At 48.2% G+C, this 12,741-nt stretch overlaps 1 protein-coding gene across 1 annotated transcript; it reads right to left on the bottom strand.

Annotated features, from left to right (window-relative positions):
* Window positions 1–11,753: 11,753 nt before the first annotated feature.
* On the bottom strand, window positions 11,754–12,436 carry LOC105953261 (uncharacterized). Its single transcript, XM_012976918.2, has one exon. The coding sequence runs from the start codon at window positions 12,272–12,274 to the stop codon at window positions 11,891–11,893; it is 384 nt and encodes a 127-aa protein (XP_012832372.2). The 5' UTR covers window positions 12,275–12,436; the 3' UTR covers window positions 11,754–11,890.
* Between the last annotated feature and the right edge of the window lie 305 nt (window positions 12,437–12,741).

Below are 12,741 nucleotides of genomic sequence, written 5' to 3' on the forward strand. Positions count from 1 at the left end.
CTTCTAGGGTTTTAATTAAGGTAGCCCGTGAGAGTAGGGAGGGATGTAGGAGACAAGAATAAAATGACTGATATACCCCAACTAATTTTTTTTTTTGATTTATTTCACTGCCCAAAATTTTTCCTGAGCTTTTATTTATTAATTAATAAGAAAATTTATATTGATACTTATTTATTTATTTTAAAGATTAAATTTTAAGGTGTTTGGATATAGGACTTGATAGGGTCAGTTCGGCAAGTTTGGGCCGAACTTCTCACAAAGTTGGCCCTTCAAGACGAAAGAAAGTGGGTCGTGAGAATTAAATGGATTTAAGGTGTCGAATGCTCATTAGCTAAAGTTTATAGACTGCAAAGAGCTCGTCACTTGAAAATAGAAGAGATCGCTACCAGAAAAGACGCAAAAAGAAGAGTTCGTTAGAAATGTTGAAGGACACCAGGGAAATGAAGTTTCAGAGGAAATTAAGGTGTGGTAGGTGGGCAACTGGCGAAGAGTCGTTGGAGGAGCAAGATGCGGGATTTTCATTCCATAGATAGATTAGGAAAGTAAATCAATCAAGGTATATCAAGTCGTGGGATTCTCTGATCGTTAGATTATATATCTGATCCGGAATGGAAATTCTTAAAGCCCAAAAGGTCTTACTCAGCCCAAATCAGAATACCTCGTGAGCACTTGACCTTAAGGCCCAATGAAGGGTGGGCCAAGGCCCAAACCCCCTCGACTAGAACATCGACCTCCCGAGGGGAACAGCTCCCGTGGGGTTCGTGGGTCCCTTCCAAGGCCCTTTTAGCGGCGATGAGAAGGACAACATTAATGACGATTGACAGTTGCCCAGTGGACCGGTTCCGGCGCATTAACTACCCTGTCAAATTGCATTTAATGCCTGAAGGCCTGAAAGACCCGCCGTTAGTAAAAAGTCCTTCTTCTGGGCTAGCCCGGGAGGTACGGAGGGAAGCCGCTCTAGCCTCCCGAGGGAATGATGCCCAACGCCGCCCGGAGAAAGGGGAAAGGCAGCCACCTCGGCAGTATATCCGGCTTTCCTGGAGACTCCAAGGTGGAGGGTTATAAATGCCTGCCCACACTCGGTAGGTAAAGGCAAGTAAGAATCCCAAAAAAACATATACAACACTTTCCTCCATTCAAACCACTGGAACCAGTTGCTGACTTGATCGTCGGAGTGCTAACCCCGGCATCAGTCCGGCTAGCCCTTCTGTGCAGGTTAACAGGTTAACAGCTCGTGTTGAAGTTAGAATACCTCAAAACACTCCGCCAAATCTCCAAGGTGGTTTCGGGAGGATCAATTGGCGCCGTCTGTGGGAAGCGCTTACTAAAAACAAGCCAATCTAGACTCCGCCGACAGGCGGTAACATCCGGCCCGTTCTAAGTAAAATAGAATGGGTTCCCCGTCTGGCGTCGTTCGTGACCTATCCAACCAGATGGAGCAAGAAGCTACCCCTCCCCCTTTGGGAGCAATAACGCGAGACCCAAGTTTGGAGCCCGTAGGACTCGGGACCACACCTGCTGAAGCAAGCACCCTGCGGGGAAATGAGGCTTCTACAGTGACCCTTACAGTGGAGCACTTGCAGGCCCTCATATCCGCTGCATCCAAGGGAGGACCTCTCCCAAGCCCAGCGAGCAACACGCCTCCCAAGCGAGGACCACAAGGCCATCTTGAGCCACATTGTGCTGACCAGGAGGAGGACGCACCCTTGCTCGAGGAGGACTACGAAACCGAGGGAACACCTTTCACTAGGAGAATACAGGGAGGTGGTCTGCCGGCCACGTTCCGACCTATTACATACGAATACACGGGGGTGACCGACCCGTGGGAGCACATATCGCGATTTAGTACCACCGCCTCATTACATCGACTGACAGATGGGGTTAGGTGTCTGGTGTTTGCAACCACGTTAGCGGGGCCGGCTCAGAGGTGGTTCAGCCAGCTCCCGAGAGACTCAGTGGACAGCTTCGCCCAACTAAGAGAAATCTTCTTAAACCACTTCGCGAGCTCCAAGAAACAAAAGAGAAGTACCCTCACGCTGTTCGCTGTTCGCCAGCGGGAGAACGAGCCATTGCGAAGTTATGTGCGAAGATTCAACACAGCAACATTGGAAATACCCACGACTAGCGAGGAGGTACTCATAAACGCATTGGCACAAGGACTGCGTATGGGAGAATTCTTTGATTCAATTTCTAAAAAGGCCCCGACCTCTTTCAACGACCTACTGAAGAGAGCGGAGAAGTACATAAATGCAGAAGAGGCACGCCAAAGCCGGGCCTCCGAAATAACGGGGATACCAGAAAGAAGAAAGGAAAAGGGTAAAGAAGACGGGAGGAAAACCCTGGAGGTATTCCCCCGAAGGGAAGGGGGCGCCGAAAGGCGCACGGGACCGCGATTCGAGAGTTACGCCCCCCTAAACGCGCCACCTTCGGAAATCTTGGTCGCCATCGCTAACCACCCGCGACTGAAGTGGCCCCGGACGTACTCGGAAGTCCCCAAGAGGCCAATAGGAACGGGTGCATACTGCCGTTTCCATAATGATCACGGCCACTCCACCGATGATTGCCAGCATCTGCGTGATGAGATAGAGAGGCTGATAAGAAATAGGAATTTATCGGAGTTCGTGAGGGAGGGCCGAGAGGCGGCACCCAAGGGGCAAAGGAAACCCGGGCTGCCCCCGCCAGGTACGGAAAAGCTAGGAAAAAGTGAGGCCCCTCAACCCCCCAACAACTACATTCACACGATTTTTGGCGGACCCGCTGGGGGAGATTCGAACCGGGCTCGGCGAGCCCATCTGCGCGAGCTGCAGGAATTAAGAGGAGAGCTGGCCATGATGTATCGGGTGTCCCTCGCTCCACCAATCACGTTTGGGGTAGAGGACGAGACTGGTATACACCAGCCTCACAACGACGCGCTCGTCATCACGGCAATGGTAGCCAACTATGATGTCGCGAGGATATTAGTAGATACGGGAAGCTCGGCGGATATAATATACTACGACTGCTTCAGACAAATGCGTCTGAATCTGGAGGTACGACGAGTCGATACGGCGTTGGTAGGCTTCGCGGGAGAAGTAGTACAGCCAATGGGAGAAGTTACCCTACCTATATCCTTGGGGACTGAGCCCCTCCGAGCCACCCGATCGGTTAGGTTCCTAATCATTGACGCTCCGTCCACCTACAATATGATAATGGGCAGCCCTTCCATGAACGTCTTCGAAGCAATAGTATCTACCTTCCATATGAAAATGAAGTTCCCGGTAATGGATAGGGTAGGAGAAGTGAGAGGCGACCAGGAGCTCGCGAGAAAGTGCTACAACCTCGCCCTGCGGGAAAGCCGGCGCATCAATCCCGTAAGCTGGGGAAAGACAGAAAGGCCCCAGGAAGATGACATAGGAAGGTCCGAGGAAAAAAGACCCCGTATAGACCCAGAGGAGAAAGAAGAAACGCATATACAACCAATGGAGGAGCTAGCAGTAGTGTATTTAAGCGAGGAGGACCCAAGTCGGGTAACAAAGATGGGCACTAGAATGAGCCCGGATATCGCGGAAGAGCTGCGGTTGTTCCTCCAAGGAAACCAAGACGTGTTCGCGTGGACCCCCCGCGACCTGCGAGGAATTGACCCCACGGTCACGGAACACTGCTTAAACGTCAGACCTGACGCTCGACCGGTCAAGCAAAAGAGGAGACACTTTGGCGCCGAAAAGGACAAGGTGATAGAAGCTGAGGTTAAAAAGTTGCTTGAGGCAGGACACATCCGAGAGGTAAGATTCCCGTCCTGGTTATCAAACGCGGTTCTCGTCAAAAAAGCGGATGGATCATGGCGAATGTGCGTGGACTTTCGCGACCTCAACCAGGCCTGTCCCAAGGATCATTATCCGCTCCCGAGGATCGACCAGCTGGTAGACTCAACAGCCGGGTGTGCGATGTTAAGCATGATGGATGCATCCCAAGGGTACCACCAAATTCGTCTAAGGAAGGAGGACCAGGAGAAGGTCAGTTTCGTTACTTCCACGGGAACATACTGCTACGTAGTAATGCCTTTCGGGTTGAAGAACGCGGGAGCAACGTACCAAAGGCTGGTGGATAAAATGTTCCGAGAGCAGTTGGGAAAAAACATGGAAGTCTACGTGGACGACATGCTTGTCAAAAGCAAAGAAGTCGACACACATCTAAACGACCTAAGGGAGACATTCGGCACGCTGCGCAAGTATGGGATGAAGCTTAACCCATCCAAGTGCGCGTTCGGGGTACAAACGGGAAAATTTCTAGGCTATATGGTGACACAAAGAGGAGTCGAAGCCAACCCCGAAAAAGTGCGAGCCGTCATAGAAATGAGGGCACCAAGAAGCATAAAGGAGGTACAAACACTAGCGGGAAGGATAACCGCTTTGAGCCGTTTCATTTCCCGGGTGGCGGACGCCAGTCACCCATTTTTTAGGATCCTGCGAAGGATTCAACGGTTTGAGTGGGACGAGACCGCCGACAAGGCATTCGAGCAATTGAAAGTAGCCTTGACACAACTCCCACTCCTAGTAAAACCAGAAACCGGGGAAAAATTATATGTGTACATGGCCGCAGGAGAACAAGCCATCAGCGCAGTGCTCCTCAGCGAGAGGAATAGGGCACAGCACCCGATCTACTACGTAAGCAGGATGCTCAAAGGTGCGGAGAAAAGGTACTCGGAAATCGAGAAGATGGGACTCGCGTTGGTTACTACTGCTCGGAAACTAAGGCCATACTTCCTCTCTCACTCAATTGTCGTCAGGACCAGCTTCCCCCTCAAAACAACTTTGGGGAAAATAGACGTCTCCGGGAGAATGGTCAAATGGGCAGTCGAGTTAGGGCAGTTTGATATAGAGTACGAGCCAAGGATTTCCATCAAGGCTCAGGCTTTAGCGGACTTCTTGCAAGAAACCACGCGAAGTGAAGAGGAGCAAGTGTGGAAAATATATATTGACGGGTCATCAAGTCCGGTCGGGAGCGGGGCCGGCGTGGTTATAACAAGTCCCGAGAAGGAAAAGTACGAATACGCTATCAAACTGACATTTAAGGCTTCTAACAACGAGGTCGAATACGAGGCCTTGATACATGCACTTCAGCTAGCCGCCGAGGTAGGAGCTGATGCGGTAGAAATATATTCAGACTCTCAATTGGTGGTACAGCAGGTCAACGGAACGTTCGAAACAAGGGACGAGAGGATGGAAGAATATAGGGCAAAGGCGAAAGCCTTGATGAGTAACTTTCGTCGGGCAGTCCTCGAGCAAATCCCTAGGGAGGAGAACGAGAAGGCAGACTTCTTGGCAAGAATAGGGAGCCTCTCCGCAGAGTGCTCCTCTAGGAACGTAACCATTCTGACGGGACTACCTAAGAAGCCGCAGGAGTTGTTTAGCACGGAGGCAACGGTCGATTGGCGAGCCAAAATCATACAGTGCTTACAAGGTGGAGTGATCCCGGACCGGCGAGAGCAAGCCAAGATGGAGTCCAAGGCCCGGTACTTTTGCCTAGACGGAGGCATCCTGTATAAGCGGGGATTTACGAGGCCACACCTCCGGTGTTTGGGGGAGGCAGAAGCTTCCCATGCTATCCGTGAGGTACACGAGGGATGTTGCGGAGACCACGCGGGCGGAAGGACCGTGGCGTTGCGATTGCTGAGGGCGGGGTACTTTTGGCCCACAATGAGGAAAGATGCATTTCGAATGGTAAGGAGTTGCGAGAAATGCCAGAAATACGGCCCTCGCATACATGTCCCTGGAGCAGACATGACAATCGTAGACGCACCGTGCCCGTTCGCGCAATGGGGAATAGATCTCGTCGGCCCTCTGCCTATGGCCTCGGGCCAGCGAAAATTTCTGGTAGTAGCCATCGATTATTTCTCCAAGTGGGTAGAGGCGGAAGCACTCGCCAGAATCACAGATACAGAAATAATGAAATTCATTTGGCAGAACATCTGTTGTAGATATGGGATACCTAGGAACCTGGTATCGGATAACGGGACGCAGTTTAATTCTGCGAGAATCAGCAAGTGGTGCGAAGGGATGGGAATCAAGCAAAGGTTCGCAGCGGTGGCACACCCACAGGCCAATGGCCAAGTTGAGGTAACGAACAGAACGTTGATGGAGGGAATAAAGAAGCGTTTGGAAAGGGCGAAAGGCAGTTGGGTGGAAGAACTCCACTCGGTCCTATGGTCTTACCGGACATCTCCTAAGGAAGCCACGGGGGAAACACCGTTCGCACTAATACACGGTACTGAAGCAGTAATACCATTAGAAGTAGGCATGCCCTCGAGCCGTATACTAAGTTTCCATAAGAGGAGAAACAATGACGAAATGAGGGGGGACTTGGACTTGATCGTAGAGAAAAGAGAGCAAGCGGCGATCAAAATGGAAGCAAGTAAGGCCAGGATGAAGAACGCATATGACAAAAAAGTAAAAACGAGACAATTCCAAGTAGGCGACCTGGTCTTAAAGCAAGCGGATGCCTTGAAAGCGGTTGGAAAAATGGGCCCCAACTGGGAGGGCCCTTACATTGTCAAGAAAGTACTCAAAGGAGGGGCATACGAGCTGGCAAATGCGGAGGGAAAAAAATTGCCCCGGCCATGGAACATAGGCCATCTGAAGAAGTTTTTTACGTAAAACGAAGGATGGATATTTTAAAAAAAAAAAAAAAAAAAAAACGAAAAGTGTATTTTGAGGAATGTTTTTTGTAGTCGCGCGTCAACGTCGACGCCCATGTATTTTGAAGTAGTAAATGAAGAAGGTGTTTTGTGATAACTTACTGATAGGTTCGTCTGATATAAAGATATATTACGAGAACCTTGACCCCAGAGCTCGAGCTCGGGGCGAGACCTTGGCCCTTGGAAATTTTTTAAACAAATTTCTTCCAACGGTTAGGGTGGACCAGCTGAGCTCGAGCTCGCTGGCAACCGAGAAGCTTGACCCCAGAGCTCGAGCTCGGGGCGAGACCTTGGCCCTTGGAAATTTTTTAAACAAATTTCTTCCAACGGTTAGGGTGGACCAGCTGAGCTCGAGCTCGCTGGCAACCGAGAAACTTGACCCCAGAGCTCGAGCTCGGGGCGAGATTTTGGCCCTTGGAAATTTAAAAAAAAAAAAAACAAATAAAATAAAAAATTACGAAGAGGCCACTGAAAAATCTTGCGGACAGAAAATCTATATTGGCAAAATAGAATAGGCAAAATAATATAGAAGCATTCCAAAGACAGATACGGATAATCGAAAAACAAACAAAACAAACATGTCTTAAAAACTGGAAAAACAAAACAGAGTCTGATCACAAGGATCGTAGCAAAAATCTAAGATTGGGCAGAAGAGGCGCGAGGATCGGGAACAGCTGCTGAAGTTGGCGGACCCACGGGCGCAGAGGCGGCAGGCAAAGAAGTAAGGCTGGAGGGAACCTCTTGAGCAGCCACAGATGAAGCAGGAGCAGACACACGGGTAGAACCCTCGGTGGGAGAGGGCCCCAAAGAAGCAAGTAACTGCCTAGTGAGGGGTTCCCACCATGGGTCGCCGATGAGCTCTTGTGGGTTGCCCTTCCAGAGAGGAAGCTCACGACGCATCTTGCTCAGGACTGATGTGGGAGGAAAGTCAACAGACACCCCCTGCTCTCCAGAAAGAACCTCGCAGGCCCGGATGGTCTCCTTCACATAATGCATCCCAATAGGGCAGGCTTGACTAAGGAAGAGCTTGGTGTGGGGATAGCGATCGACGATGAGGGCTCGATATCGGTCTAGCACGGCCAGTCCTTCGGCCGTAGACAAGGTTTCTCCCAGGGATTTGTTTCTTTCTTCAGAGAGGCGCCGCTCCATCTCGACTCGACTCTCGCGAGTCAAAACCTCGAGCTGCTCTAAAGCACGATCCCGCTCCTCATAAGCACGAGCCAACCGACCCTCCATCACACTCTTTATCTCATTATACCTGGCCATAGCATCAGCAAGTTTCTCCGAGAGATCTTCGCACTGTTTAACCACAGCCCCATTCTCGGTCATCAAAGCGTGAAGACGGGCCGAGATCCTTTCACTTTCGGCGCGAACCTGAGCTAGTTGGTCACTAAGCTCACGGTTGATTTGACATTGGGCTGAAGGATCCTCGTCGCCAAAACCGGAGGCCATGATCGAGCTCGCCTAGGATGTGGAAGGAAAAGTAGCGTCAAAAGTGTGCGCATTAAAAGATAACAATAAAAGAAAGAGGAAAAAACGGGTTAAGATACCTGGGCCAAACATAAGGCCAACTGGGCGCGCTTCGAGGGATGAGGAAGACCGCGGAGATACGTGGCATCTGCGGAACTTTGCCCCCGGGCCAATTGGAGAAGCACTGAATCAATCTCGGCGGTAGGGTCCTGAATGGCGAACAAACAGGGAGACTCTGAGCAAGACCTCTTTGCGGGGGGAGAGAAATCACTCACGAGGGGTCGCTTGGAACTCACCCCAGCTGACTCACCCTGGGCCTCGGCCAGTCCCTGGCTCGGGCTTGGCAGAGCGGTGGCCGTGTTGCCCCCCGTCTCGCTCCCGAGTATGTCAATCACCAGCCTAGGACTTGCAGAGGGCTCAGCGGGAGGAGAAGGACGAGGACTTGGCGAGCTTGAGCTAAGGGAGGGGGCTTGAGCCCCCCGGGATGGTTCACCAGTGGCACCGACCCCAGTAGAGGGACAAGAGGGGGCAGCCAGGCTTTTCTTCTCGGCCTCTGCCATTTCCATGAGCATGTCCAACATCATTTCACCTGCAAGAGTATTTTCTCGAGGGTCAATAAAAGAAGCATAAAAGAAAAGGGGACTAAACAAAATAAATATACCCCAGGAGCGAGGGTCAGAAGAGGGAGTCCGCCAAAGGTGGGCGCGAGAGAAAAGGGATGGATTGTTCACTATCTTCTCAACGTTCCAAGAACGCGGTTGAGCAAGGGCAAGCAAGGAGGCCGTCTCGCTCTCATAGCCGTAATCCGTTTTAGCCCGTTTCGGGGACTTGGAGAGAGGAGTGGGATCAAAAGGCCAAGGGGAGGGCGAGCGGACAAAGAAGAACCGTCGCTGCCAAGAGTCTATTTTGGTAACCATTCCGCTGAAAAGGCGTTCGGGAATGCGGGTCGAGAGATGAAAGTAACCCGAGGCGGATTTATTATGGGTAAAAAGCTGAAAAAAGAAATCGGGCCTAGGGTCTATGCCATGACTAACACACACTATATAAAAGCACGACATGAACTTTATTGCATTGGGATGAAAATAATGTAAGGGAATTCGGTAAACTTGGCTAACCCCGATATAAAAAGGATGGAGAGGAAGGGTTAAACCCGCCCTAAATTGGTCTAGATACCATGTAAGGTACCCAGGCGGGGGTTGAGAAGGCAACTGAGAAGGGGTGGGAAGAAGAAGCTCGAAGGAAGGATCTAGACCCTGATAGGAGCGAAGGATGTCTAGATCCAGAGAGTCCACCATAGAGTGGGTAGCCTTCCCCTTCGGAACGGCTCTCGCCCTCGAGGCTCGGTTCTGGGAAGGGGAGGAGCCCGAGGCTTTCTTCTTTAGAGGACGGCGCCGCCCCCGAGCAATCGGAGTGGGTCCCTGCCGGGGAGGAGAGGCCGTCCTCTCTGACGAAGAGGTGCTCCGGGAAATCATGAGCGGTCAATTTACTTTTACAGACTGAAATCAAATGAAAGGAAAGAGAAGGAGTACCTGTCAATGAGGGGAAGAACGTCAGAATGCTGAGGACAAAATAAAAAGAAATAAGGGGAAGAAGAGAAAGCAAGGAGGGAAAAGGCAAACGACTTTGTTTTCTTTTCAAATGCCCAGGTCACCATTAAATGAGCGCAGGAAACGAGGGGTCCCTCCGTAGGAAGCACGGTTTTCTAGGTAAAACACAAAAAGTCGGCAGACAAGGCCCAGGATGAGCCACGTGGCCTGAAGCTTGAATACTCCGACCCTCCAGGTCTCCCCTTCCGGTCGTAGAAGGCTCGGAGTGGGGGACTAGTTGATCCGGAATGGAAATTCTTAAAGCCCAAAAGGTCTTACTCAGCCCAAATCAGAATACCTCGTGAGCACTTGACCTTAAGGCCCAATGAAGGGTGGGCCAAGGCCCAAACCCCCTCGACTAGAACATCGACCTCCCGAGGGGAACAGCTCCCGTGGGGTTCGTGGGTCCCTTCCAAGGCCCTTTTAGCGGCGATGAGAAGGACAGCATTAATGACGATTGACAGTTGCCCAGTGGACCGGTTCCGGCGCATTAACTACCCTGTCAAATTGCATTTAATGCCTGAAGGCCTGAAAGACCCGCCGTTAGTAAAAAGTCCTTCTTCTGGGCTAGCCCGGGAGGTACGGAGGGAAGCCGCTCTAGCCTCCCGAGGGAATGATGCCCAACGCCGCCCGGAGAAAGGGGAAAGGCAGCCACCTCGGCAGTATATCCGGCTTTCCTGGAGACTCCAAGGTGGAGGGTTATAAATGCCTGCCCACACTCGGTAGGTAAAGGCAAGTAAGAATCCCAAAAAAACATATACAACACTTTCCTCCATTCAAACCACTGGAACCAGTTGCTGACTTGATCGTCGGAGTGCTAACCCCGGCATCAGTCCGGCTAGCCCTTCTGTGCAGGTTAACAGGTTAACAGCTCGTGTTGAAGTTAGAATACCTCAAAACACTCCGCCAAATCTCCAAGGTGGTTTCGGGAGGATCAATATCTTTGCCGGTCATAGCTCCGACGTTAGGTGATCCTGACTGTCAGTGGAGACAGGTTGGGAATGAGGTCTTGAGAGTGTAGTTTTTACACCATCAGAACTTATATGTTACTCGAGTGTAATTTTGCCAGCCAAACGCAGCCTTGACTAGATATGATATGTATGGATTATTTGGTTTGGTTATAAATTTCTTCTCCCATTTTGAAATAGATTGTGACCTAATGGTAAATAGTAAATTACATATATGGGTCAAGAGTTGAACTATTCTCTGTCAGATTTCTGACCCGAGTTGCCGCATATATATATATATATACATAAGTACTTTGCAGAATTTTGTGTGCTCTTTATAAACTAAACACATTATCATACACTGATAGCAGAAGCTTATCTTTGATGTAATTACAACAAATTTATATATATAGTACATGAATAAATATTTATAATTAACTAAGATTAATCTTAATTAACTCTTTTGTTTCAAGTAAACTTATATTAGTAATATAATGATGTGCTTTGTGGAGCAGATACACCTGCTTTAGGAGTAATTAATTAAATTAATAACCCTGATTATGGCTAACTAGTTACATTAAGCCAAGTGGCCGATTAAATTATTTTTTAAATGAAAATAATTCGCATATACCAGATAGCTTTGATTCTCTTTCTTGAAAATTAAATGGATATTGGTGAAATCATTCAGACAAGTTGTGTGAGTTAGTTGACACATTTTATATTAATGCCATTTTTGACCTAGCTAGCTAGTTGGTAAACTAATAGGTTAATTAAGAAAAATACTACTACAACTTAATTAATTAATATAATATTTTATTAGGTTTGATAATTAATCCTCCTTTAATTTTAAATGACAAGAAAATTATTCGAAGTGCACTGAGTAAATCTCGTCTTCGTACTGTAATGGTTATTAATTCAATAAAATTTTGCTTTAATGCAGTAATTAGGGTTATGGAACTAAGCTATATATAAAATTGACAATATATATATATAAAAGGATTTTAGATATATAAATTGAGACAAAAGTAGAAAAAAACCAGACATGTAGAACTAACCGTCTCTGTACAAAACAAGAAATTAAAATAATTAAGGCTGATTAATTTATATATATGTCTTAATTATTCCAACCAATACCAAAGATTTAATGGTAGCTATAGCTAATTAAATTACTAGATAATTAATTTAATTACTCAACAAATAATAAACTTATATAATTAATAAGAGAATCTAGAGTTATCTCCCACTTGAGAAGTACTAGCTGATCTAGAGTACTTCTTCGACGACGACGACGACGAAGAACTATCGGCCGCCGATCTTCTTCTGAGCATCTGCATCATTCCATCGGCGACTCGCGTCGCCGGGTTCGACTTGTACTTCCGGCAAAACGACATGTGCGCTTTCACGGCTTCATCCACCAATAACAACGTCGTCGTCGTCACTACTTTTCCGGCTCTCTTCGTTATTTCATCTCTCACGGCTTCCGAGCAAAGCCCGCAAAGCCATTTGCCCTCGAATTTCGACTTCACTTCGTTTATGTACTCCTCCGTGCACTCTTCCTTCAAACCACAGCACTCGCACTTCACCACTTCGTTCTCCATTTCTCTCTCTCTCTAGATATTCTCTCTCTCTCTAGATTCTTGAAGAAGAAAGGAGGAGGGAAGTTAATATAGTAGGGGGGGATTGGGTAGCCATAATTTTCTCTCCATGTTATAAGGGACATTGAGCAGTGGGAATATGAGACAAATGTGGGGCCTTGATTGATAATTTGATAGTGAAGGCCCTTCTATTGCAATTTGTGAAAATAAATAATTAGAATGTGGACTACCCTTTTTCATGGTTTATTTTATATTTTTTTTAGGGTAGAAATTTCATAATGATGGTTGATAGGCAGTTACTTTCGGTTGACATTGTTGGGAAGGGCTCCATACGGATAATTTATTTTAGATTTAACGTCCGTTGAAAATTCTAATTAAAAAAAAAAATTTGACTATGAAATTGGTACAATTTAAAGCTCAATTTGGCAACGTTTCTATTTTAATTTGAGATAATGTAAAATATAAATATT

The sequence above is a fragment of the Erythranthe guttata genome, chromosome 7 (assembly GCF_056151865.1).
Source record: "Erythranthe guttata isolate IM_541 chromosome 7, IM_541, whole genome shotgun sequence".
NCBI classification, from domain to species: domain Eukaryota; kingdom Viridiplantae; phylum Streptophyta; class Magnoliopsida; order Lamiales; family Phrymaceae; genus Erythranthe; species Erythranthe guttata.

Bases quoted from the DNA above. Each gene is read 5' to 3' on its own strand.
- LOC105953261 (XM_012976918.2), bottom strand. From the start codon at position 12,274: ATGGAGAACGAAGTGGTGAAGTGCGAGTGCTGTGGTTTGAAGGAAGAG.